Source organism: Triplophysa dalaica, chromosome 25 (assembly GCF_015846415.1).
Source record: "Triplophysa dalaica isolate WHDGS20190420 chromosome 25, ASM1584641v1, whole genome shotgun sequence".
Lineage (NCBI taxonomy): Eukaryota > Metazoa > Chordata > Actinopteri > Cypriniformes > Nemacheilidae > Triplophysa > Triplophysa dalaica.
This window is the reverse complement of record NC_079566.1, coordinates 9,333,607-9,360,772: the sequence shown is the minus strand read 5'-3', so window position 1 is coordinate 9,360,772 and position 27,166 is coordinate 9,333,607. Positions and strand designations below refer to the sequence as shown.

General features: G+C 37.5%; 1 protein-coding gene across 1 annotated transcript; it reads right to left on the bottom strand.

The window, feature by feature from the left end:
* Window positions 1-21,465: 21,465 nt before the first annotated feature.
* Window positions 21,466-23,313, bottom strand: hoxa1a (homeobox A1a). The gene is made up of 2 exons (XM_056741452.1): window positions 22,678-23,313; window positions 21,466-22,470 (listed from the first exon to the last, which is right to left on the bottom strand). The coding sequence occupies exons 1-2, from the start codon at window positions 23,303-23,305 to the stop codon at window positions 22,127-22,129; spliced, it is 972 nt and encodes a 323-aa protein (XP_056597430.1). The 5' UTR covers window positions 23,306-23,313; the 3' UTR covers window positions 21,466-22,126.
* Between the last annotated feature and the right edge of the window lie 3,853 nt (window positions 23,314-27,166).

Below are 27,166 nucleotides of genomic sequence, written 5' to 3'. Positions count from 1 at the left end.
ATAATTACAATGTGCTCTTCTGTAGCTCATTATCATAATACATTTACAATGAGTTTGCAATGTCATTCAGAGGGCAACTTCTCACACACAGAGGGAGTTTGCAGGCACAAAACCGCCCCGTCAGCATCTGGAAGACTCCACCAATAGGTGGCGGAGCTATAATGGTGCAGCATTAACTTATTCCATGCTGACGATGCTCTCTCTTTCAGCCACATAAAGCACAGTAGAGAAAAAGAGAGAGAAGACAACAAAAGGTAAAAGAGTGACTGAGAGAAAGATAAAATGAGAGGAAAATGAGTGATGAGTGATGAAGAAGACAGAACATAACACAGGAAAGAGGCCCCTGACCAAAAAGGCTCCAGGAAGTCTGATGCCCCTCATGCTACAAAGCTGTCGGTCTTAGAAACACATTTTTGTTTTTCTATCATCGTCGGGACTTTCCAATGACTTTTGTAGTTTTAACACTAAGCTCATGACACTTCCTATCATCTAGCCCATCTATTAACTGTTTTCTCAGAACATATAATGTGTTTTTTCATGATAGGTAACCCTCCCCCCAAAAATGAAAATTCTTTCATCATTTGTTCACTCTCATCTTGTTAAAAAATGAGCACACTTCTCTGGCACACAAAGGTAGATATTTTGAGGATTGTCTATGTAGTCTCAGTGGAGTCCAAACAGTGGAAGTCGTGTGCTTACCAGCGTTCCTGAATTTCTCACACTTTAAAAATAAATAAGTAAATTATATATTATAATTAAATGGATGTGTTGTCATATTACAACTTCTAGGCAAACCCACACATGCAAAAAATCATGTAAATATGAGCATGGTTCGTTATAGGCTACCGTGTATGCAACATCCACATCATATATCCACAACAAGCATGCATGTGTGTTTGTGTGTTTATAGGTGTGTGCCGTATAGAAGGCGATAAAGCTACAGCTGTCAGAATGATGGAGTGTCTGTCAGGCAGAATGTGAGCAGCGAATGAGATCAGTGCTGCTGTCTGCATCATTGACATACATCCTCCAAGTCATTCAGAGACATGTGCAGTCAAACTGAAATCCTCATAACAGAGTTAAAAACATCCAAGATGTCAGCTGCGCAGGACACTTTTGACGTTTATAGCTACTGTAATGTTTTCTTTTTTCATTTATTTAGCATTAAATTATTAAATTACAAAACACCCCCAAAAAACGAACATTTCAGGATTCCTTAAAGTGTACTTGCAAGTAAATTAGATTTCCATCCATTCATTGAGATCTATGAAGCTATCTGTGACGTTTATTCAGTAAAGTAGTATTTGTGACACTAAATGTCAAACAGACACGACTACATTAAACTGAAAGTAATTTAATTACTGTTCTGTTGTTTACCTGGGCCCCGAAAACAGGCTTTGTCTTGTTTATTATAAATAAGATCCAAGTTGGTAAAAGCACACCGCGTGTAAATGCTGGATGATATTTGAAGGCAGAAAGCTTCCAAGAAAAGATCTCTAGTGCCATCTAATGGACAGCTGACAAAGGATGATGCAAGTGAAAACGCAACATCCGCTGTGATTTGTGCATGCGGTTATGAGCTTATGCGCTTTGTTGTAACTGTTTCTAAAAGACTACAAATTATAATATCGATACAATCCATTATTCTGAAAAAGGATCATTAACAACAATTTAAAGACGTTTCTGAGATTAAAGCCAGGCAACATACCATGATGAAATGTAACATTTGATGCAGCAGGATGCAATGTTAATGCAAATGGTTTGTTAAAATATATATAAAATATTATTTATGTATGTACTGATATTTCTATATTCTTTTATACGTGTATTAAATTGTTTTGCTTTAGGTCTGTTATTGCACGATGTGTTTAGATTTTTTTTTCTAAATCATTTCTGTGAAAAAATGTATAAAATTACCTTGGCAGTATTTCAACTGTTTCTTTATCAAGTTTTTTTTCTCTCAACCACTAGGTGTCACACTACAACATTCAAAGAACGTTGTCAACAAAGCCGTGGAGGGAAACAGAAAGGCTGGGGGAGCGCGCTGCGCGCTGTCAGGTGAAGAGTTCAGTGCGCGTCTGTGAGCGCGATGATGTGCGACCCCACATCAAACTATAATTCAATTTGCCAAGAGGTAGTAAATGTATCGCGGCCAACATGGTGTATTGCGAGCGTCTGAACAAGGCTCTTAAACTGAGGCATGCCCATAAACAAATGCTCCGAACGCCGAGCTATTTGTAACTATTACAAACACTTAACCTTATGGACGGAGTAAGTCTGCCTCCATTAATTTTAGTATTTTACAGCGCGTCAAAGCATTACTCTACGAAAAATCTAATGAGATTTTGCCATTTATCTCTTGTTTTTCAATTTCAGATAATGGGGAGTATATTGTAGCAGACTGGCTTTATTCAACCTAGCCCTCTGCAATGAAGTGAAAATGTAATAGCTGTTTAAAAACGCCTATTCGATCTTTATGGGCATCCATACCATGCCCGTTTAATTTGTGAAAGAATTGTAAAAACAATTTCCTCTTGTAAAAATAATTTATATGAGGATATATTTTGAATATATTATTTGACCGACAGTAATTCTCACAATGTCGAAAGAGCTGATCAGAATAACGGGGTATCGATAAATGACGTCACTCAAGGTCAAAGTTCTACTTCCCAAGCGGCTGAGGAGATCTTACGAGGGAAGATCTGTTAGAAGAATTGAGGTTAGTTTTAGTTTATGCGTTTAAGATTACACAAACACATTCTATATGGTGGGAATTGCCAATCTGCACCTATATAATTTGCCATATTTCCTGTTAATTGCAGTAATTACGAAGCGAAGACAGTCTGACGAAATAGCTGCAGCACCAGCTGCTCTGAAGCAGTCGTGTGCGAGGTTATGGCCATATATCTCTAGTGGGTTTGTGTGTTCAATGTATTGAAACTTGGCCTAATATCATGAAGTGCTTGCTGTTATTTACCCAATATGTAATTGAATTTGTTCAAAATTAATAAGAGAACACAATATAAAAAATAGTAGCAGTAGCTAGAAGCAGTAATAATTATATTTATTTTTAATATCTATGCATACACTTGGAAACACATGCTTAACCTGTCATTTGCGTCAAGTCAGACGCTGCCTCTAATGCACATACCCAGACAGTGATAAGAGAATAACATACGTGGGTTATGTCAAACTTACAAGAAAGGTCTTGCACCGGAAGAGATTTTCCATACACTGAGAAAAATTTACCGATACACATAGTCACATACATACACAAAGACAAAGGTGGGTGGACTGATAAAAGCAGTGATACGGTCAGAATGCAGACTTCCTTTGAAAGCACAGACTTCCTGTCATACTCACCTCCTCCCTCTGCTGTTCTCATTTTGGACCCTTTTACACTCGAAATGAGCATATGGAATAAACTAATCAGAAGAATGAACACGTTGACTTGAATTAACTCGTAAACTTTATCCGTCTTGCTGAAATGACATCTGGGCAAAATATAATTTAGAATGTCTCCATAAATTTCTAAGCATATGGCTTTCAAGAATAGGGATTGATTAAGGTTAAAAATTGAAAGGGAAAGTAAAATGATCACAGTGAAGGATAGTTACCCCAAAGATGACAATTCTGTCTTCATTTACTCACACTCAGATGTATACATTTCTTTGATTTGCTGAACAAAAAGGAAGATATTTGGTAAAATGACAGTTACCAAACAGATCTCATCCCCCATTGACTCGTATATTTATTTTCCCTACTATGGCAGTTAATGGGAGATGAAATCTTTTTAGTCACTGACCTTCTTCTAAATATGTTCCTTCGTGTTCAGCAGGATAAAGGGTGAGTAAATGATCTTTTTTGAGTGAACTATCCGCACATTTCTTTCTTAGCTGAAACACAGAAGGATAGGCTGTACAACATTTTGGTGACTAATAGGCTCAGTCACCATTCACTTTGAATTAATGGAAAAATATGTAATGCACAAGATTCGTGTTTGAGGAAATCCCTATCTGCCTTCATAGAAGAGAGTCAAATGAGTTTGAAACTTCAGTTCCATTTTAAGTGAACTTCACTTTTAAATTTTAGTAATATTATTATTGCTGTTATTTCATTATACCTCCTGTTTCTCCCCTTATTTCTTGATTCTTTCCATAAAGTACACATATCATATTAATTAGAGTGACTCTAATTCAGTGTTGACTAGTTTCTTAATGGTATGCACCGTGAAGATGTTTGAGCTAGGCCAACATTTGTGCTGCATATCAGAGGATCGATGAGCGGTCTTAAGTTTATCTGATTTTCCACTGGCCGGACCGGGGACAGGTCGATGGGATGCTGCCTGTGTCAAGTTGACCTTTTCAGGGCATTGGCGGCCGGCCGTCCCTTGGGCTCCCCTCCCGTTCCTGTGTCACATGCTGAGTGACACCGGTCTCTTGCTCTCAAACACAAAGTCCGGCTGGACGTCTATATTGCGCTGTCGTGGCAGTGACAGAGATTGGCTGCAGTATTTGTGAGCTGTCCTTTGCCTCTGACACTTTCCCGATGAATGCGGGCTAATTTATGCGGCCAAATCTCCTCTGTGCAAAAATGAAAGCTAATTGAGACATTATCTGCTAATTCAAGCCAGGGTTAGTTGTGTAAATTGGCTTACTTTGTAAAGCCATCTCCTAACAATCTCTCTCTCTCTCTCTCTCTCTCTCTCTCGTACCTTAACCTTAATATACCTTTTAAATTGCTCTCTAGTATGAAGCTTATTCTTATCTTGCATAACATTTTTTAAACAATAATATTAATTGCATTGTCTGACTTCAAAAGGGCATTTTATTTATCAGGGGGACATGTTGCAATGCATTTCTGTTAATATTTGAGATAGATAGATAGATCTAACAAGATAATTAATTAATTAAATATTCACCGCTTAATGCCTGAGCCACTGCATCATTCATTATGAAGCTCAATGATTTGTTTATGAATCGATATGGACTTTTCCGGAAGGACTGTCACACTGTCATCATCATGATTAATTAAGATGTTTCCTGCATGGCTAATGCATTCATAGCTGTTACCATGACAACTGTTGAGCACCCTAAACTCTACGCCTGTGCGTAAATAGTCAAGTTGGCAATAAACAATTCTCCCTGCGTTTTTCATTTGGTTGTGGTTTGTAGTGGGACTGAACGTAATGATCTTTCCTCTGTCAGTCTTGCAGAAATAAAACCGCCCATTTATTTTCCTCTGTGGTTTTTAATGTGAATAAACACAGTAATTTGTCTTTCTTTTGTGGTTTTAGTGGAGTACACGTGAGACTAACATCTTGACACCTACTCTGACCCCACAACTGCAATAGGCACTAAACCACTTTCACCAGTAGCCATTAATCAGTGATTGGATCCTCTTGAAACTCTTTGGAATACTTGATTCTGTTTGGGCATTCATGTCAATCTGCTGTATTTGTTTTTTTCTTTATGATGACTGCAAGTCCATTAATGATAAAAATAAGTATCAGAATTCCATAAATCAGAAGCATTAAAATGAAACCGATGTTTGTTTACATTGATAGAAAATAGTATGGGAGAAAACTGTAAATTTTATTTAAAGAAAAATAGGATTTACAAAGCAAGTTAGTTCTAGTCCTTGATTCTGGTTGGTCAATTGGTGTTCTATAATTACAATAAAACACAGCTAGGACCACTTCACCTAATGATTCTGTGTATCATCGAAGATAAGATGTGCCGCTGCCATTTCAATGAATGGGGATGAATGCAACGCTCAATATGGCTGCTCTAGCAAAAAAATCCTGCCTTCTCATAAAAGATCCAATCGTCAATCGATAAAGACTGACGATTCTTTGGGGTGGGGCTCTTGTGAGGCGCTTGCCAGCCTATGTGCATGCGCAGTAGCTAAAGTGACTTCAAAGAAGGTGATTTTTTTTGCGCAATTTGAGCATAACAAACAAAGTTATGGTACAGTCCATATCAGGTATAATTATTGACCGGACATGTGCTATTTAATTGTAATTTAATTTTGAAATATCTTCCTTCCACCGTTCAAGGAGATAGGACTGTTGACTTGCTACGACATAAATAGCTGCCCAGAGGCATTGCAAACATGGCCGCCAGCTCGACTTCGGTAAACCGACTTTGGTATCCATGATTACCCTTTACAACCAGCCATAGCACGTAACCAAAACATTCTGTTGTCGATCAGGAATACTTTGGCTGTGTCCGAAGTCTTCCCGTATACCCTCATTCACTATTCCCAACATAAGTTCACAAATATAGTCCACTTTAAGGAGCGGTTGAAAACCCCAGTGAGTAAATTTGGACACTCAGTGCACAGGAAGCGCTGCGGGGGCCATCTTCTGCCAAGCGGTGGGAATTCATGCAGCGTGAGCCTCACAATATATGGCTAGCAGATAGCCGTGAGTGTAGATCGGTTGTACACTCGTTTTTATGGTGCACCATGGGATTAATTGAGTGCACTCAATAATGTCCACTATGAATTCGAACACCACAAAAAATGGATGTCCCCTCAAATAGTGCACTATATTATGGTGCAGGAGCTTTTTCGGATACAGCGTTTAAGTTATTTTGCTTCATGAAAGTTGCTTTTATGCGTATTTTGGGCTATAATTGTATTTTTTTGTGGTAATAATACACAGGTACTTGACTCTAGTACTTTACTGTTTTGCGTGATGCCCAACATGGCCCTACATCTGTTATTTATTCACAATAAAGGACAGCCACTCGAACTTTATTGCTTATAGAATATAGGATATGTAGAAACAATGCACTGTAAATATTGTAAGGCCTTTGTAGTGAATGGTTACATATATATATATATATATATATATATTTAAACAGGCACAATCGCAAATCGCTTGTGGCAATCTACTTTTCCTCCATTTACAAAACTATACCTGAGCCATTTGATATTGGCTAGCTTTCCTGTAGCTCAGTGGTAAGAGCATTGCGTTAATAACGCAAGGTTGTGGGTTCGATCCCAGGGGATTGCAAATACCTATGTAAAATGTATAGGATAAAGCAATGTAAGTTGCTTTGGATAAAAGCGTCTGCCAAATGCCTAAATGTAAATGTAAATGATATACTGAGTCAGTTTAGTAACTGACCTATCACTTCAAAATTTGAGTTATGGCCTGTTTTTTACAGTGTTGCCTATTCATGAAAATGGAAAAAATACATTTCAAGCACTTTTCCCAATCTAGTTAAAGCCACTGAGTCCTGTTTGAACTCTGGCTGCTCCTGCTGGTGATAAATGGGTGTGGCTATGACCCGTTTGCCTGATGGCCAACTAATGGCTTATTTTAAGACATGTTTTAAAACAGCCCAATTAATCCAATGAAATATTAGGTCATGTATTTTTGGATGTGAGAGACAAAAATAAACAGGTTCTCTTAATTTAATTTCAAAACGTAGGCTCACACATCTGGCCTTGCAAGCTAAACATATGGTTTATTAGTGTAGCGATAAAAGCTATAAAATGTAAAGGTTATATCATTCCTGTTTACATTGAAAGAACGAGGCCGCTGAGGTTGAAGTAGCGGTTTATAAATATAGCTATACTAATGCAGTACTGGTAGAAACTCTCTAAAGCTTAGCAGGATAATCTTTCATATTGTGTTGAAGAGTTTAACATTTACATAGTGATGGATTAACAAAATCATACAATCATAGAGTGGATGTTATGACTGTTGTGACATTAGTCATAATGACCATTTAATGATTGTAATGTGAAATGCCCTTTTGGCCTCGGTACCATTTAATGTCAAATAAATCCATGGTTAAGTAGTTGAACTGTCTTGTCTGAGATTAATGGGTTTATTGGACTTGCATTGTATGAAATATGAGAGACCACATCGGTACAGGGGGAGATTGATAGCGGTCTACTAGCCTGAATGAAAATAATACAGAAATCATTTATTTGTACTACTCAAAATGTCTTTTTGGCAGAATCGTGTCCGTTTTTTATTTCTATTTGGATTAGAGATGAGTGAAAGATGAACATTGAGATCACTTCAGCTGCACATTGTAGAGACTTTTCTTCATATTCCACATTGTGTTCGTGTTGTGACAAGCAGTGAAACTGTCAAATTAACTTGGCGTGTGATTCTATCTCTGGTTGTGATAGATCTGTCAGAGATTAAATGCAGTCGTGTAATAGTTTTCCAACATTCCTGATCATATCCATACTCACTAATTCAACTTCGTACGAAGAGGAGCAAGAAACAAAGATAAAAGTTCTCTGCAACAGCAAATACTGATAAAACGTGGTAGTGAAATTAGGGCCTCAATCCTCATATAGAGTGAGGAAAAGTAGGAAGGAGAAAAATTTGATTACGTTTGCATGAAACCATAAAATGAACAGGTGTATAATTTGGCTAAACGAATGACAACATTAAACTGAAATTGTTTCTGCAGAATCAATATCCGTTTTAGACTTTGCAGTCTTAATAACAGATGAAATAAATTGTTACTATATAAACACACAACTTTTTAATTGGAGAACCCCTTATTAAACAGCTGGTTGGAATGCTTGATTGTGATAGGCCAGTCCCAAAATTTGCAGGTTCATTATTCCCAGATAACAACCTCTCGAAACACACGGTAACCGGGATGCAGCAAATCACTTTGACAGGTTTTTTTGACAAATGAAATATAAATGTATCTTTTTATAACATATATGACATTAAATTAACAAATGATTAAGCCAAATTGCCTGTTCGTGACATCAGAACGTTGTTACTTACCTTAAAACCGAAAGTAAAGGGCTTTTCCTCACGGAAAGTCTGGATTCGGTAAAAATTAGCTAATAAAACTATTTCAAATTCACACTTCATGTCCAGTTTTTTTCTCATGTTGCAAGTAGCCGTGTAATAAGTGCTCATTTCTTTGATAACAACCGGCTGCCTGTGCATTATCCCTTGCCTAAACAATGACCATTTTTATATTTACTTTAAATTAAAGAAAGCTTGCTAATTTTAAGCCTCATTCTTCATCCCAAACAATCACATTGTTAAATGCTTGGTTTGCTACATCAAGATCTCAGATGTCATCTTATTTTGTGTCTCGAGTTAAGCTGTAAGTGATTAAAGCATCTGGGAAATGATTAAACGTAAATGTAACTACTGGGGTTCCAGGATACAAGGGCCCCAGTCTTTGAAATGTTTAGTCATGACAACAATAAGACATTTACATTGTGTGTGTTTTCTCTGCGTAATGCTTCCTGTTGAACATGATGGCTATTAGTTAATCAGCTAATTAGAACCCCTGGGTTTAATTAGGGCAATAGAACACACACACACGCTAATACACACTCGCTCACACCAGCGTCTACATCTTGCTGCTCTGTTAGACTGCTCATTAATTACTTCACTGTTCATTAGTGACAGAGCCCCAGGCCTTAATTAGAGAACTGGATACACAACACATAAACAAGAAGTATGGCCATGATTGCACACATACTTCAACCACAGTCTCGGTCTAAGCTATTCCTTTGTGTGAAAACTATGAAAAGTTTTGTCCTCACATACGTTACATTTTTTCCTGTGCTTTGGCCTCTTGGGATTCTAGGGCTTAATCGACACATGGATCCATTGATTTGCTTAAAACGCGTCCTAAATGATGATGCCAGTTTTGCTTTGTTAACACGATTGCATTATAAGATACTTTTATAATACTGGGATTTATTAGGCAAATACCAAACTAAAACAATGAAATCGTCTTTATTCACCAAGCACATAATATTTTGTGTGGTCTCCATTGGACTTGATGGCGTTGTTTAATGTACTTTTCCTCAGTCTCTGTTGTTATTGACTGTAATACATCTAAATAGAAAATAATAAAGTGTGTTACTATTTTTTACCTTTCGGGTAAAATTATAAATGAATGGTTCACAACAATATTTGTATTTTAGCTAATACTGGTGGATTAACCATTACAGAAACATAAAAAATACGGTATAACCAATTCTGTTAGTAGGTGTCTAATAAATTTGTTAAACACTGTAGCTGGTTAATAATGGTCTTCGGTGTCCTTTTCTTTCTTTCTTTTATAATTCCTTTCCTTTTGTCATGTCACCTTATTTTCACCTTATTACAGATTACTTTTTTCCTGAGCTGAATGTGTGTGAATCTGTGTCCTCCTACGGGCACATACACTTCTATACATGTGCTCATATGGTATGAGGCCTTTATATGAAGGATGGTCGACAGAAGAGCCAGGCAGGTGTGTTCTGCATGTGGGAGGTTGGCTAAGCTGGGGTGTGGAGTGCAGGTCGGAGTGTGTGCGTGTGTGTCTGGACCATAGATCTCTAAGCCTGGCGATAAATCATGCAGAACCTCCCTCTGTAATCACACACACTCAGAGTCATGATGTATGAGCCGTGTCAGAATCAGTGGCCCCATGACACACACACTTCACACAGAAACACGGTCAAAGCACACACATATGGTGTTGAATAGGGGAGAAGTATGAGGGGATTAGCTGTGTGTGAGTCTCCACAGGTTACTAGCCGGCTGTCTCGTCCTCTTACCTTTTATTATGCCTTCTCTTGGTAAATGTTAATTCTTAAAATATGACGTGCTTTGTGAATTATTAAGGTTCAGGTAAATGCATATTTTTATGCTGTTCAGGATGTGATGATATACATTCATGATGCAACCTCCTATATCCATTCATAAATGCCTCAGCCACGGCACAAGTTATTTTTAGATTTTTGTAGAAATCAATTTTTAACAAATTAACCTAAACCTTAACCACCTATCATGTGATGGTACCTGCAACTTATCCTGTTGTTTGGGCACAGAACTGTAGATAAAATGCAAAATAATTGTAATTTGTTGAATAATGACACTATGATAGCAACGTTTATACACTCTCAAAAAGGATGTTCATTTTTGTGTTGCAGAATTTTAACACATGCACCCTTTTGTGTTGATTGTGTGTTCAATAAAAAAGGACCTAACTATACACAGAAGTTTTTAAACACAGCATGGTTTATTTATTTTTTAGTAGATATATTAGATATACATTGCTAAAATTACCTGTAGATTTTATATACTTAAACGTACTTTTGCTCCTTGCGATCTGTGAAAACCAAATAAACCTATACTTTATATACTAGTATTAGTTATGCTAATGTTAGTTATGCTAATGAGCATGTTATGTTGAAACACGGTGAAAACAATTGCAAATATGGTGAAATTAATAGAGGTTAGTGTGTCATAAGAGTATAGATGTGTTGACTCATCAGAGTAAGAGAGAGGGTATCCATAAGGATGGATGGTAGTTCTTGGTCAGCAGTTTCCATAGGGACGCCTGGGGGAGCCTGACATGATGAATAATTTAAAATTCATGCTGAGTGTTGGACATCAATACACACACACACTTGTGAGGACAAGAGAGTATTTTTGCTGACAACCAGAAGAACTGTGCACTCAAAACTGGCTACCTTATGTTTACTGTGTTGACATCTGTTATGAACAACCCCTACAGCTTGTCAAAATTGCAGACACAACCTGTTATCTTCCTGGTAATAGTATTTTAATCAATTTATTTAAAACATATTCTTCAGATCATGCTTATCGTGTAATTTCAACATGTACCTTTAGGGGTCAGCAACACCCATGTTACTCTAAAGAGGTATTGTGAAGTAAAAGGTCTTGAAAAGTCAAAATAGTTCATTTGTTGACAAGGTTTCATGCAATCTGTTGAACAGGTTGAGGTAGGTTGTTTTATTCAATGCCAAAGACAAGACCTTTAACATTATATTTATAGAACAAATGTTGACAGGCGTACTGTGATTCACTTACTTTTAGGAATTTAAGGGCGATATAACGTTTCGGTCAATCTCATATTAATCTTGAGTACCTATAGATTAGTACTGCATACTTTGTATCTTCGAAGAGTCTTTAGTTTGAGACACAGCTGTACAATTATTTCCGAAAACAGACTAGCCCTGAACGCATGGGGGAAGGACAGGACTACAGAATGAGCACAGAATACATCACATTATCTCTGCAAGACTGTTGAATCACTAAGTTAATATTGTGTACCTTATGCCCGTACGCACCGACAAAACACAGACGTATGATTTACCGTAGTTCATGGTCGGCATCTTTTAACGCTCACACCACTACCCCTCTCAGTTTCAAATGATCTGCAAATCCAGAATTATATCCACCGTTTATATAACATTCATCATTAGAATGCAGTGAACAAACAAACACACCTAAACTTCGCAATAACAGTGGGCTCTCTCTCTCTTGCTCCAGTTAGTTGACGTGTGCGCATGCTCCTTCTCCCGCTCTACCTGGATGACGCGTGGGCATCCTCTTTCATCTCGCTGGTTGATGCATGGGTGTGCTTTTCCGGGAGAATTGTCCAATAAAGGACTAAGAACAGTTGTTATGTAAGGAAATTTCATGTTCGAAAAAAACTTTCCGAAACCTATACGAACGCCAAGGGAGTGTATGGTCCAACTCATGTCAAGGATGAGAAGCCTGAGCGTTAAGCATCATAAAGAATTCAGAATGCATGAAACACAGTGGCAACCATTTATAAATGGGGAAGATCTTTAAGAGAGACAGACAACTGTGTAAGAACTGTAACACACAAGATTCATTTTAATATAACAAAACATAAATAGTAACTTTTTTTGTTCTGTTCAGAATTGGATGCAGCGCTCTGCGACAGTTCTGTCACAGCAGGAAGAAGTATTTGCGTGAGGCCTGACCTCCATCTGAACCTAGTGTGATGCCTTTAAAACACTGGCTGCTCACTTCACAGTGTGAGCTTACACATATGTGTTCCATAGACCAGCAATGTGGGGGAGAACAGAAATAGAAACAGATACCTCAAACTAATATTTTACTTCCATTAGACATATATGTTGAGCATACCTTAATATGTTGCCTTGTAAAGCGTCTTATTACGGAATATATCTAAAAAAATTCCTTAATAATATTTGATAGTGATGAGTGCATGAATAGAATATGTTACGTTGTTTGGTTTACCAGTTTAGCCAATTTTTTTATTCGATTTTGCTCTAGTTGTTCTGTTTATTTTTAAGTCAAGGTAAATATTTTACATTGTGATGTCTTTGACTCTTGTGTGTTATTCTTCACACACACACACGCATGCACACACACAGACGAACGCATGCATGCACACACACCTTGAACTGTCCTTTCCACCCACCTGCACACAGACACAAGCACACACAACTCTTCTCTGACATCAAGGTGTCTACCTCTATGAATTCAATATCAATATTGCTTAAAAATACTGTGGGTGACCGGATATATTTGTAGACATGTAGACACATCTGAGTTGCACTTCCATTGTCACTAACACAGCACTTGACCTATTCACTGTGTATCAAGCTAAGGTACTGATGTCTGGTTTAAAAGGACACACATGCTAAATGATTATGATTTACTGTCAACACAAGGGGAAGTAGTGCACAGATGTTACAATAGTAATGTTTGATTAAACTGGATGCTCTGATTGTATAGTGTTGATAGTATAAATATTACATATAAATGATATATGTTAAAATGTTTTTATAATTTCTATAAAATTTATGATTATGGCTTATTTCAAGATATTTTATTTTTTAAATTCACACAAAAAGGATTTTCTGGACTTGATGATTTCCACTTTAACAAGGGATTGGTAAGTGTATATTATACTTTTATTGTCATGTCATGTTAATCTATAGATGTTATATCTGTAAATTTGTGAAAGATTTGTAATATATCTCTGATACTCTGTTGACTGTTACAAAATAAATATGGGTTATCAGATGTCCTATTCTTTTGCTGGATTTAAAAGTCACCACTGCACAGTACAGCACGGTCATCTATTGGTATATCTGAGGCAAGCTTAGAATTCATATATTTTGTGTAATTGTTATGTGACCATTTATAATAATGTAAAAATAATTTGTTATTTGTAATAATTTGCACTGCTATATCTACTAGTGAAGTCATTGGAAACAGAAAAAATGAAGGAAGCAGGGAAAATATTATTTTACCCTACACCTCAACCAAGGAAATATTTGTTCAGGTCATGACCCCACTGAAGGGATGACCTCTTGTGGTTCACAGGGAAGTCATCCTTACAGAACAGTACCCGCATGGGAACACACAACACCAAAGAGCTGGCAAGGTACAACAAAACATTTGCACATAAAACAGAAGAAACAAAAAATGGCAACAGAAGAAATAGGAGGGTGTAGCTTGGAAAAAGTTATCTTGACTGATTTACTGTAAAAAGAGAAACAGAGGTTATTATATACTGTAGAATTTCTTTGTTTTGATGACAAGAAAGAAATATATTTGGAAGAATTTCAGCAACCATACAGATCATTAACCAAACAGATGCCCATTGACACTGGTATTAATTTCCCCTACTATGGCAGAAATGGGGGTTGAGATCTGTTTGGCTAAAAACATTCTTCCAAATATCTTCCTCTATTTTTATCAAAACAAAGAAGCAGGCAAAGCTGCACAATAGAAACCACAGTAATGAGTTCAAAGAACAATGTGGCATTGAAGCAGTGAGACAAGCCCCTACGGCATCAGACATTACATCTCCAAAAGTTCACCAACAGCCATTGTTGGTGGGTTACCAAAATGTAAGTAATACATTAGCTCCATCTCTGCATTACATGTGGCGGCAGGGTTTTTGCGAAGAAATTTACTTTTGATTGAGGCTTAATATGGCTCTTAATCCTGCCTCAGAATGACAGGAAATATCCCAAAGCTAGGTCATCTTGATCAGCCTCCGGAGAGTTTGGGAATAGATTAAACCACTGTTTACGTGGCTAAGCTAACAAGCTAACACCATGCTAATCCCGCTAAGCGGCTGTTTATGTAAACGCTCGAGTCGAGGAATCCCTGATGAGGGTTATATTGACCTAAGGCTCAGACATGTGCATGCACACCTCCACGCATTTAGATCACTTCACAGACCCGTGGACGTGTCAATGGAAGGATGGACAGATGGTCCCAGAGGAATGGATATGGACACACACACTTTGTCCGTTTCTTCAACCTTTCAACATACAAAAACAGAGAAGAGCAAACTAAGCAGACTAAAAAGGCACAGGGTTAGACTTAGAAACACATTTCTATACAAAAAAGAAAAACATAATGTGGTCAGTAGTTTACAAATCTTCCCAGGAGAACATGTACTGTCTACTGCCTTTCTTATTCCTTGAATTAGTAGACTAACTAATAGGATAACTTTTTAAATTGACTTTCTAAGTTGATGTTTTTTCTTTTGTTGACCTCCTTCACATAATTTGACTGTGAGCAGCCTGCTGCCATTTCGCTATTGGCGATTGTGTCTTCAGCCTCTCGCTGTCCTGTCTAAGTATTGCCGTGACTGCGTTAAGTTCCTGTCAGGATATTGGCTGACAGAATGTTTAGCATGCACGATGGGGTCTGGTGTCTGAGCAACCAAATGCCAGTCTATAGATCATGAGGGCACTAAAGATCACATCAGGGGCCACACGGACACACAGGTGACATGTCACGCTTGGATGGAATGATCCCTGCCAGCCTCTGGCAGTGATGGTCAGGGTAAAGACAACTCCATCATTAAATGATCGCGTGGATATCCTTTTGCCTCCGTTGAACAAAGTAAAATGCGTGGAGGTGTGAGCTGAAAAGCTTAAGGAGAATCTGCACATATACCTACAGACTGTCTATGCAAATTTTTGGAAAACCGGGGCCCATTTTGTTTAACTCTAAACAAATCAACAACTTTACAAAAACAACTAAACTCTGTTTCACCTTTTTGTCATTTTGACATGTTTTCATGTGATTCAAATGTCACGGAACTCAGTTCATAGTTTAGCTAATATCTGTATATATACAGTACATATTTGTCCCTAGTGTGCGAAGTAAGCTATATTCATTTCTCGTTTAGAACAAATAGAAAAAATGTTGTAGCCATTTTGTCATACCCAAACCATCCTATATACACCTTTGTGTGAAGTTTGCATTTCATTCTCTTGTGCAGGTGTTCGTCAGGTGCGTCAAGCTCTGCCCACAGGGGACAGACAATAATTGCCTATGCATAGCTTCGCCCTTTGCTTCTCTATTTTTTGTAAATGACATTTAGTGGGAGAGTGAGTAGTTGTGTGAGAGACAAGATGTCTCAGCTCATAAACATAGTTGAGTGTCACGTCGCCCCAGGCTTCACTTCCATTCTTTTGAAAACTAGAATAAAAAGTATTACTTAGACACTGACAGTGTGACAATTTTTTGTATAAATCGGGAGCAGTGAAGCAGTTGTTGAAAACTGTGATGGACGAATGATAACATACCTTCAAGCAATGTCCCATGCTAAGTGCACGAAGCAGGAGCGTAGCCCATGTCATGCTTTACATTGAAGACTGTACCGTAAAATGCAAATAAATAACATTTTCAGTGTTTTGGTCTAATTTAACATACATTTAAGGATAAAATGCTTTTATTTTTTACTGTAGAAAGAATATTTCCTACATCTGTGAAAAGTGATTATTAAAAAGTTAGAGCAGATGCACAGTTCGCCTATAAAATTATTTGCTTACTGTTGTGCAAGCTGTTATAAAAGTAAGAATTATATAGATAAACCTATACATGACAAATATACATTTTTACAAATATTAAATTGGTACTGAATGAACGTATTCATGTGACAGCTGAACATGTCAGACATCTACAGAAAATCATCGAAACAAAGGCCATTTTTTTCAGCAATGGGACAAATTGCACTAAATCCACAGTCAATGTTTAAATTGTAGGCCTGTCAAAAGTCATGTGCGCTTCATTTTTCATGTTGATTTGTATGGGTTTGTGTGTGTGTGTGTGTGTGTGTGTGTGTGTGTAAATACTTCGGAAGGGTGAGAGATTGTTTCCCCAGTGTTAATTATCGCGGCTAAATTGAACTTGAAGAAAAAACGCTTTTTATCAGATGAACCTCAATTTTGCTTGTAGGGAAAAACTGACAACGGAAATATTTTTTACCTCTCCACTCCTGACGGATTCCACAAGACTGAAAGAGATTCCTAATCACTCATTTCAAAACTTTGCAGCTTTGACTTGCAATAGCTAAGTGACTGTATCCTGTGATTTAAATTAACCTGTCAATACACTATTACTAGTTTTAGTAGCAAGTTTTGACATGTGATTGTCTTCAAAAAATTCACCCCCCAGCCATTCCATTCATAAAGTTATTCTAGCATAATTTATTTCTCGGCATATATATGTATAGCTTTGGCTTCAGTTTGACAATTAGGACATATTAGTTTGCCTGCATGTTTGCCGAGTATAAGTGGTTGTATGCAGGAATGCAGTTGCGTTTTTAAGAGATGTTAGATACATAGTTATTTCAGTCAAAAAGTGGCACTCACATCAGTTAACATGCAGCAAAGCATTTTCGGAGGTGTTGACAGACAGCACAAAAAGAGCATGCTAAAACGTTCAGTCCATCTCCACGGTTACCCGATCTCCTGCACAGACGGGAGGTGCCTCATTGGCTGGCAGGCCGAGGTCACCGTGAGGTTAAGACAGTGTGATGGATGGACCTCTCTCTTGCTGTCCTTTTTACTTTTGCCTCTGTCTACCCCCCATTTCTTCCTCTTTTTTTCTGTCCTGCTCGGTAGCACACCCCCTCTAAGTTCTTCATTTCTATCAGTTTTGCTCTCATAATTGTTTTTAGACTTTAAGTCAAAGTGAGGGGGTTGAAATATGACATCGGGAGCGAAATCCAATTTATATTCTGTTTGCGTTATTGTTGCAGTACAGTCCATTTGATAAAAGATGGAGCACTACATAATGGGTTCACGAGAACACAATGAACTGTTTGGAATCTTCTGTCTAGTCTTAATCGCACAATAGATACCATCCTTTAATCATTTGAGGCAGCATCCAGTGTTTTTCTTCTAATTGTTGGTTCTTGTTAAACTGCATAATGAAATGCATTCCTCCTTTTCTGCATGTGTGGGCCAGTTCCCCCAGTTCATCAGAGCTGGATTTCATCAGCTGTTTAAGGATGGGCAGACATGTGCTTCTGTCAACACAGTAATGTATGAACTTATATATTACAGCACAAGATCATTATTTAAACGAGAAGTCTTCATTGTGGATCAAAGTGAAATATTTATTCATAGCTATGAACATTATTGGTCAAAAAAATCTTGAACTATACAGAGGCCTAAACAAAAAGTATAACATTTAAACTTAGCTGTAATGTTTTCTAGGTTTTGAAAGGAAAACTAACAACAATAAGAAATGATGTGTCTTTATTATTATATTTGTGTGTATTTCTTATGTATAGTTTACCACTTTGAAGCATTAAGATTGCATGATTATTTCAAGGATATTATAAGATTATTTAAATAATATATAATAAGAGTGATCAATAGGAAGGGCCTACAGATGCCCTGCTTGAAACTTCAGAGAATTTTGTTATTAAAAAAAGAATCTCCAGAATGGGCAAATGGTTTATTTCATAACTTTTGGAAAAAAGTCCAAACTGAGTTTGTTTTAAGAACTGAACATATGGACACCTATTTATATACAGTATGTCCAAAAATTGTTCCACGTTTTCCGCATTAATATCCTTCTTGTATAAACTGTAAGGTATTCTTATTATTATGCCAGTAATGCCATGTATTGCCATGTATTTGGTGCCATAGCTTAAAAGGTTTAATATCATATAAATATGTACATATATGAAGAGTTTGGTTCCAAAATGAAACAACTCCGTTTTTCATTATTGTGTTAGTTATGTTTGGAATACAGTTAAAGATTTTTGCTCAGATTTTTGCCCAGATTTTCGGTCTGGAGTTAAAAAAATCTACAGATTTTATCATGTACTGTTTTCTATGTAAACGTTTAAAAAGTCTGCAAGTGTATGATGTCTAGATTATTTTTAATCTCTTCAGATTTTAAAAGTCTTGTAGTGTTTTCCAGACTTTAGCTGTATTTTTTTTTGTTTTTTTGGCTTCAAAATATACCTGACGTATGATTGAACTGCAGTTTGATTGAATTGGAATGCCCCCCAAAAAAGCATGAGTTATCTAATTTTGCATCCAAATATATATGTATATATATATACATATATATCTTCTCTTTTTCGTCATACATGCGTTATTTATATCTTTCACACATCACATGATGTCAAACGATGGGTCTTTCTTCACTCTCTAGTCTAGGCTAAGAAAAGTTTGAACTGTATAACAACGCCATTCTCTCTCGCTATGTTGTTTGGTATTCTTATTGGGAAAACTGAACACAATAAACTTAAATTTTCAGTGACCTGATTACCCAGGATGATGTTATATACAACCACATCTCGATTTCAAAATCATTTAGCCTGCAAATGGATAGGCAAATCGAAGTACATGTAATCCTATAGAAAATACGTTGTTCTGCATTAATGAAAAAATAACACTGCGTGAGATGCTTGAATAATCCGAATTAATCAATAATTATCTTCCGTAAAATTGACAAAATAATAAAAATAAAATTATATTAAATAAATAAATAAATAATGAAAATTATAACAACGTGTCCTCGAATCATCCCTTGTTATTATACGTTTTAGTTTCCTGTATAAAAACTCTTTGTATTCGTTTAATTGTCAATAACACGAACGAGTATCAACAGCATCATCATTAGTTTCTTCATTATTTCTGCATTGATAAACTAAAGGAACAACCAAATATATTATTTATTAATAATTAACAGTTGCTTTTAATCTCCTTAGAAAATATTGCTCATGGCCAATTTTTTAAATCAAATTGAATAATAAGTGTTAAACTTTGATATTATACCAATGGACGAAGACACTTCATGTTTTACAATAACACAAACTGGGTTCTTTCTAAATATTCTTTAATTAGCATTCTTAATTGTATGTATATATATATATATATATATATATATATATATATATATATGCCTATATTGTTATGTTGGGGTTTATTTTGCTCTTATTGGCGTTTTTAATCTGCACAAGAACATAATCGCGTTTATGTTTTCATAGTCACGATTCCTCCCTGGTCTGATTTGACTGGACAAGATGACAATAAAATCCCTCTTTAAACCCTGAATTACTTAGAGTTGGAGATCTGAATTTAGTTACACTTGAATAACTTCTTTGTTCATTTTCTTGTATAATTGTAAATTGATTGATGCCATTTTAAATAATAGCCTATACCAACGTTGATACATGTGTATGTTTTTAATATATTTCATTAAATAAAACAAATATTTTAAAAGTTTACACAAAATTTTCGACACTTTGCAATAGTACAAAAAATAATCTTTAGAAGGCTTTATTTTCTACAAAAGTCAGAAGTCCACTTTTAAGAATAAAAAATATATTTTAGATAATTAAACAGTTGGTGTCTAATTGACATAATAAATTGAAGAAGTACGAAGTTACCAGGGGACCCGGATATAGGTAAATGCAATTATGGAGGTGCATTTAAGGTAAAGTTGATAGGCCAAGAATGTTAAAAGAAAATGTGAATATAAATGAAAACAACTGTCAAAGAGAATAGTGCTGTATGTGTGGGAGTGTATTTTGAGTATGCTGAGCATGTAGTATTTTAAAATTGAACCTCACGTCTGAAGTGTACTTCTACCTGTATAGGCTACAGAACTTTCCTGTAGCTCAGTGGTAAGAGCATTGCGTTAACAACGAAAGGTTGTGGGTTGGACCCAGGGGATTGCAAATACCTATGTAAAATGTATAGGATAAAGCAATGTAAGTCGCTTTGGATAAAAGCGTCTGCCAAATGCCTAAATGTAAATGTAAATGTAAAGGCTGGGAATTGTTCCAAATACTGCCTTGCACGAAATGAGAAATAACACTGATAGGGACTGACTCATTGATGTCGATAGTTGACATGACTTAATCGATATGTCTCTATTCCTCCCTTGTCCTACGTTTCCATTCGATAAACTAACAGGTCAATAGGGTTGTCATCACGAATAAAGATGACAACGTTGCGCATCTCCCTTTCGTGAATAAACATGCCTACCATGTGCCAATATGCCTATCGCTTCATCCCCAAGTGAGAAACCACGCACAGACGCGCATTTATCAGTTACAGAACCATGGAGCGCGTTTTTGGATGTTTAAGACTTTAGAAATAAGCAAATCAATGAATCAGAAAAAGCATCTAAAACTACAACTTATACACGTTTTCTCGAATAAACGTTGGACTGTTAATTTATGAATCGCGTTTTGACAGTTAAATGACTATTAGTTAAATGTTATACCAAACATATTTAAAAAGACTATAGAGATGTAATGAACAGTCCCTGATATGGTGTGTCCGTGTGTGTCTGTGTTTGTGTGCGTCTGTGTGCGTGCGTGTAGTTGATCAGACAGACAAGAACCAGTTTTTTGAATAAATTATAATTAAGAGCTATTTAATACACACATTTAATTCACCCGTGTCTTGATCTTTTTCTAAAGTAGGCCTATGGAAAGGGTTGACCCATCATTTATCTGACTGATAAAACTCAGTATGACAGGTCGACAACTTTACGGAGTTAAGCATTATGATGCTTAACTCATTATGCATTATGATGCTTTATGCATAATGCATTATGAAGCATTATGATGCTTAACTCGTATGGATACAATAATCAGACTTAACACCATTCACGATTCAGAAAGGGTAACTTCCATCAAGACTTACAATAAATTAATCTTTATCTTAGATTCATACATACCTTAGACATATTGCACTATCATCCAGTTCATGAGGTAGGCATTTTAACAAGTGGCGTACAGGTCCGACCTAGCAAAGATGTGTGTAAAAGTGCAGCGTTTGCTGTGTCCGAAAATGTACAAACCACTTGTAAAACTTGTTGTCTAGCTAATTGACAAGGTGCCCAAGACAATTAAGTCTGTTGACAAAACGGCAAGGTACAGGTAAAATACATCGAGGTGTCAAAATTGTTCAGGTCTAAACAGTGCATTGTTCTCTACGTGAACACTAGTGTCCGTTTATGGACAAGATGAATTTGACAATGACTTTGACACGAGAGTCACGTTCATGATGGCAGAACAAACACAACAGCCTTCTAGTTCGGGGAGTAGGGATCAGCGGTGGAGGATGGTGTCGATGGTGCGGACAGCGACTTTTCCGAGGCGTCCTCGGGTTTTTCAGGACCGTCCTTTGGTTCGGATGGAGATTTGGGCAAAAGACCTTCCTTTTCACGCTTCTTCTGCTTCATACGACGATTTTGGAACCAAATCTTCACCTGAGTCTCGTTCAGCTGGAGCGCAGCTGCAATCTCCACTCGCCTCGCGCGAGTCAGGTACTTGTTGAAATGAAATTCCTTTTCAAGCTCTGTCAGTTGCTTTGTGGTAAAGTTGGTGCGCACAGTGTTTGGCTGCCCACCAAATCCATACTCTCCAGCTTTTCCTAAAAAAAAGAGACAAACTGGTTAATGAAGTGTCTGCAATCCTTTAATTTAGATATTATACTGCGAGTTCATTTGTCCAGAACAGTTTCCCACACCAGTTTAAATAAACCTTTTCTCATATACATCTCGGCATAAACACAGTGCCATGAAAGATAAATACAAAAAAAATACGCTTTCAAGCATTTGAAATTTCTTCAGCCACTCACCTGTTTTCGGTGGGTTCCGTTTAACTTTCATCCAATCAAATGTCTGCCCCGTGGACACGCCATCTGACATAGGTGAACAACATGCGTCGTGATGGGTCGCATGAAGAGGGGATAGCGGATTTGAGCAGCCCGCCACAAACGTAAGGCTCGCTTGATCTGAACTATTACCATATCTGGCGTACTGGAATTGGCCGTTCAGGTGAGAGTTTCCGCTGCTGTAACCATGGCGATGATGACGGTGCTGCACGACTGTCGAGGAAATATTTCCAGAGTAAACTAACGGGCCGCACTGGGGAAAGCTTACAGATGACTCCACATCCTGATTTAGGGCATAGTGATTGTATCCGGCGCAAAAACTTTGAGTCCCGTAACTCGGATGGGCGCTGTAGGTGATTGAAAGAGTCCCGGGGGACTGGTACGTCCCGGCTTGATGTGGATGAGGGGGAATTGCCTCTTGAGATGATCTACTGGACATGAATCGCTCGTCCCCGGTGCAGTTATTTACCCTGACAGCACACGATTGGAATGTTGAATGTCCGTGGTCGCCATGGAAGGCTCTAACTGAGCAAGAGCCCCCGCCACCTCCGTCTCCACCACTTATGGTCGTAAAATCTAAGAAGGTGCTCATTGTGGCATCGTCCTGGGTTTCCCTACACGTGGCTGCCACACTGACCGATCTTTGGGCCCAGGGACTGATTAACGTCTCACTACTCACCCGGGGTCTAACCCAGCCAACCTTCAGCCTTCTTCAATCAGTCGTGGATTGAGGGGGGGCTGTCTGCGCGCTAGTGATATGAATGACCAGTGACAGTCACGTGGGCTGGGTCAGCCAGTGATCAGTTGTTCTGTCTCGTCTTGATCTTAAGTGGCCTTGCGCTGACAGGTTGTCGTTAAAGACCGGGCTTATGTAAATGCCGACCTCTTGTCGATCAACGTGACGTAGGCCTACATTATCCATTGGACAATCTCCATTGAAAGGATGGATTAGCTGGTAGAGCAAGGAGGGACTGTGTCAGTAATGCAACGTTCATGCAGGTTCCACAAAGTAGTGGGCTTTTTGAGTGGAAGTATGTTGACGAAACGCATCAGGTAAGAGTTTGAAAATATATATAAAAAGTCTGTCTTGTTGTTTGTTTGTTTGTATGACATGAGCGACTTCTTTGTGAGTGTTTTACAAAAAGACTTTCGAGTCAGAGTAGGATGATAAAATTTTATATTACTGTTCGTATTTTGGTTCACTACAGATTGTACGTTTTAATAATGTAAAAAAGGCTGAGCCTTACATAATAAAACATGCGCTAAACCAATGTAACTTAATTTCTTCTTCAAGTGACCTATAACAAAAATATTATTTTAATGAATATTTGCGAAACAGACTGAAAAGGATAGGTCTTCGAAAAGAAAAGCAGGCTACGAATCAGATTATTTGTTTTCCTTTATGTGATCCGGGATAACAAGTGCACAGCCATCTGAGGAGAGCGTGTTTATATTGGAGCAGGGTAGACATGCGCCCCCTCTGGATAATAAGGGAAGAATATTCTTTATAGCCTTCCCCAATGTTATGTTTTTCTCCTCAAAATGGCGCGTCCCTGGAGCTTTTTCCCCTCTAGCGTTTACCCTCTTTTCAATCTATTTAATACAACTCCTTACACATATTAAAGCGCTGGCGGAGGGAGACGAACAGGGCAAGAAAAAGATGTTGGAATGCATTAACTGTTTGTTTATTTCGGCTATGCATCGTCTTGTAATTAATTGACAAATGGTTAACGTTTATCCATATAGCTTACATAGCAAAAGAAACAGTGCAAAAGTTTGACTGTGAATCAGTCGTTTTTGTTCAAGTTAAAAAGCAGATAAATTGTTTTATGTCAATAACAATGATAGATCCAATATGAAGTAGATGACTAAAATAAACCTACCATAATTATTACATTCTAGGTTAAAGTTCAGTAGGCTAACACTATTTTGGAGTAGGGTGTTACGAAATGTGTTTTGAAATTTATGTGAATTTATGTAAAATATAATATGCTCGTCAAACCCCATTTTAGTCATGGCAGGGGGGCTGGGATAAGAAAAAACATCTAAAGAGACTGAGACAAACATGCCACGCGCAATGAAAATGTATGTTATGGGTGTTTTGTGTGGCCTAATCCTTATTCCGGGGTGTTAAACGGCAATAAAAATTAATTACTATTGATCGTCCATGTTATGCTTTAGGAATACAGTTTTTTTAATTGCAAAGTGAGAATGAAAAACACGAAAAGACTCTTATCTTCACCGACTAAGCCGGTAGTGCTCGTTTCGGTGCTGTCAACTTGCATGAAAGACTTTGATTTATGACTTCGTCAGGGGGAAAACGCATCCGAGGCATTTCCCCAGGCCGAGCAGAGACGAGGCCGAGACAAAGAGCCCATTTCTGGAGGTGAAGCCATGTTGAATCCTGTTTGGCGGCTTAAATGGTAACTTTCATTTCTACGTAGACGGTTTTTGCTAAATAAATAAAACAACAAATGTAATATTTTCTGTATCATTAAATATACTCATTGAATGTATATTTAAAAAACGAACTCCATTGGCAGTAGGCTAATATTTCACATGAGTGTTTGAAAGGCACATGATTTCTTTATTAGTTGTGGGACATTTTGTCATGTGGATCATCCTGCTGTATTATTCAAAACTATTCTTTGCAACAAATGTTCTGGGGATGGATTTTGTTATGTTTTGAAACATATTTACAAAAATGTCTGTTTGTACAAAATATCCGAATAACATTTAAACTATATACATTAACTCTTTTAAAGTTTTAGTTGGGTTGAAGCTAATTTTGTGGCTACTGTTTGTTTCATTCTAGTTCATAGACTTGACACATAAAGTATTTATACAATTTTTTTATTCTTACAAAAGCAACACTGGACATTTTTAAGAAATAGTGTAAGCATAGCAGTCGTGGGTTAACTTACCTTCGAAATTTCCTGATAATTATGCCAATATATAAATATATTGCATAAAAAATGACCAAGACTCCTGATTTGTCCTTGCATTTGTTAGCTGATCCATTTGACAATCGGTATATGTTTTGTTGTAAAACAACTCTAGAATCTGTAAACAAATAAAAATCCACTGAAATATTACCCGGGTCTCCCACAGTGTTGGCGAAGCTGTATCGGACAGGCAACTTCTGTAAAGACGTGTCCGTAACATGTGGGTAACCATATTGTCCTTGCTGGCACATTGGATATTACGGCGTATTGTTTTCCCTTTGCCCAGATCAGTAGGTGTCTGACTGCGAACATCTTTCAAACTTCTGTTCCTTAAGCCGCTAGGAAACAAATTAAAAGTTAACATGTCTTTTGCATTACAGACTGACAGATCGTCTTGGAAAACTCCCCTTCCACAAGGCCGTCTCTATTATGACTCTGGTCATACATGTAGCTGTCTTCGTCGCTATGTGCAACACTGTCCTTTCCAGTCTTGCGTAGCTCCCCATGGATGTCCTAAGTTTTGGACCGACGTTCATATTTCATACACCGTTTCTTGAACCACACTTTGACCTGGCGTTCCTTTAAAGTCGAGCAACGCTGATATATTTCCACGCGCCGTGGCCTGCAAAGGTATTTGTTGTAATGGATCTCCTACAGCTCCAAAAGCTGTGTGTTTGTGTATGCTGCTGCGCGGACCTCCTCCTCGAGTATTAAGGATCTGGAAGCTTCTGAGCCTGGACACACAAGTCATACCACAAAATAACACTCTACATTAAAAATTCAATAGAATGTGTGGACACTGGCTTTTTGTCTCATCTGCTAGTAAGAAATAACGTGGCATTATTTAACATCTCCGTTAATAACGACCAATGTAAAAATGCAACGATTTAAGATGATTTACGAAAAAGGTGCATTAACGATGTTAGTGATCTGTGTTGCAGCGACCACCATAACGCCTAAAATGTTGCGCCACACAACAGTAGCCTAATCTATCTTTCGCAGTGACTTGTCAGACATCAGATTGACCAATGAGGTATGCAAATAAATTCACTTACACACGTTTCATCTATAAAGTGAACGGATTGTGACTATATTTTCGACATAGTTTATGCTGAAATCACGATATTGTATGAGATACTTTAAAATTACATCAGTAATTCCTTAGTTACCTAATTTTAGCCCCCCCCCCCCCGAGTTTCCTGATCTTTGCGCTAATTCCGGGGAATAAAATTTGCGAGCATTGCGCGATTTCTAAAGATGTGCCGAGACCCTACTGCTTGGCTGATCGCGAGCCTCAGGCTTGGATAGTGTTTTCGAAAGAAGGTTGGAAAAGAGGGTAAGACTTCGTGAAAACCTTTGATTGATAAGTCCACGTCAAGGGGGCAAAAGACATTCATTCAACAAGTGAAGGCTAACTATTGAAATCCGTTTCACGCACAAACTCGTTATTCACTGTTAACCCGTAATTGCTCGGGTGAGGAAAGTATTATATTTTCAACAAAACATTG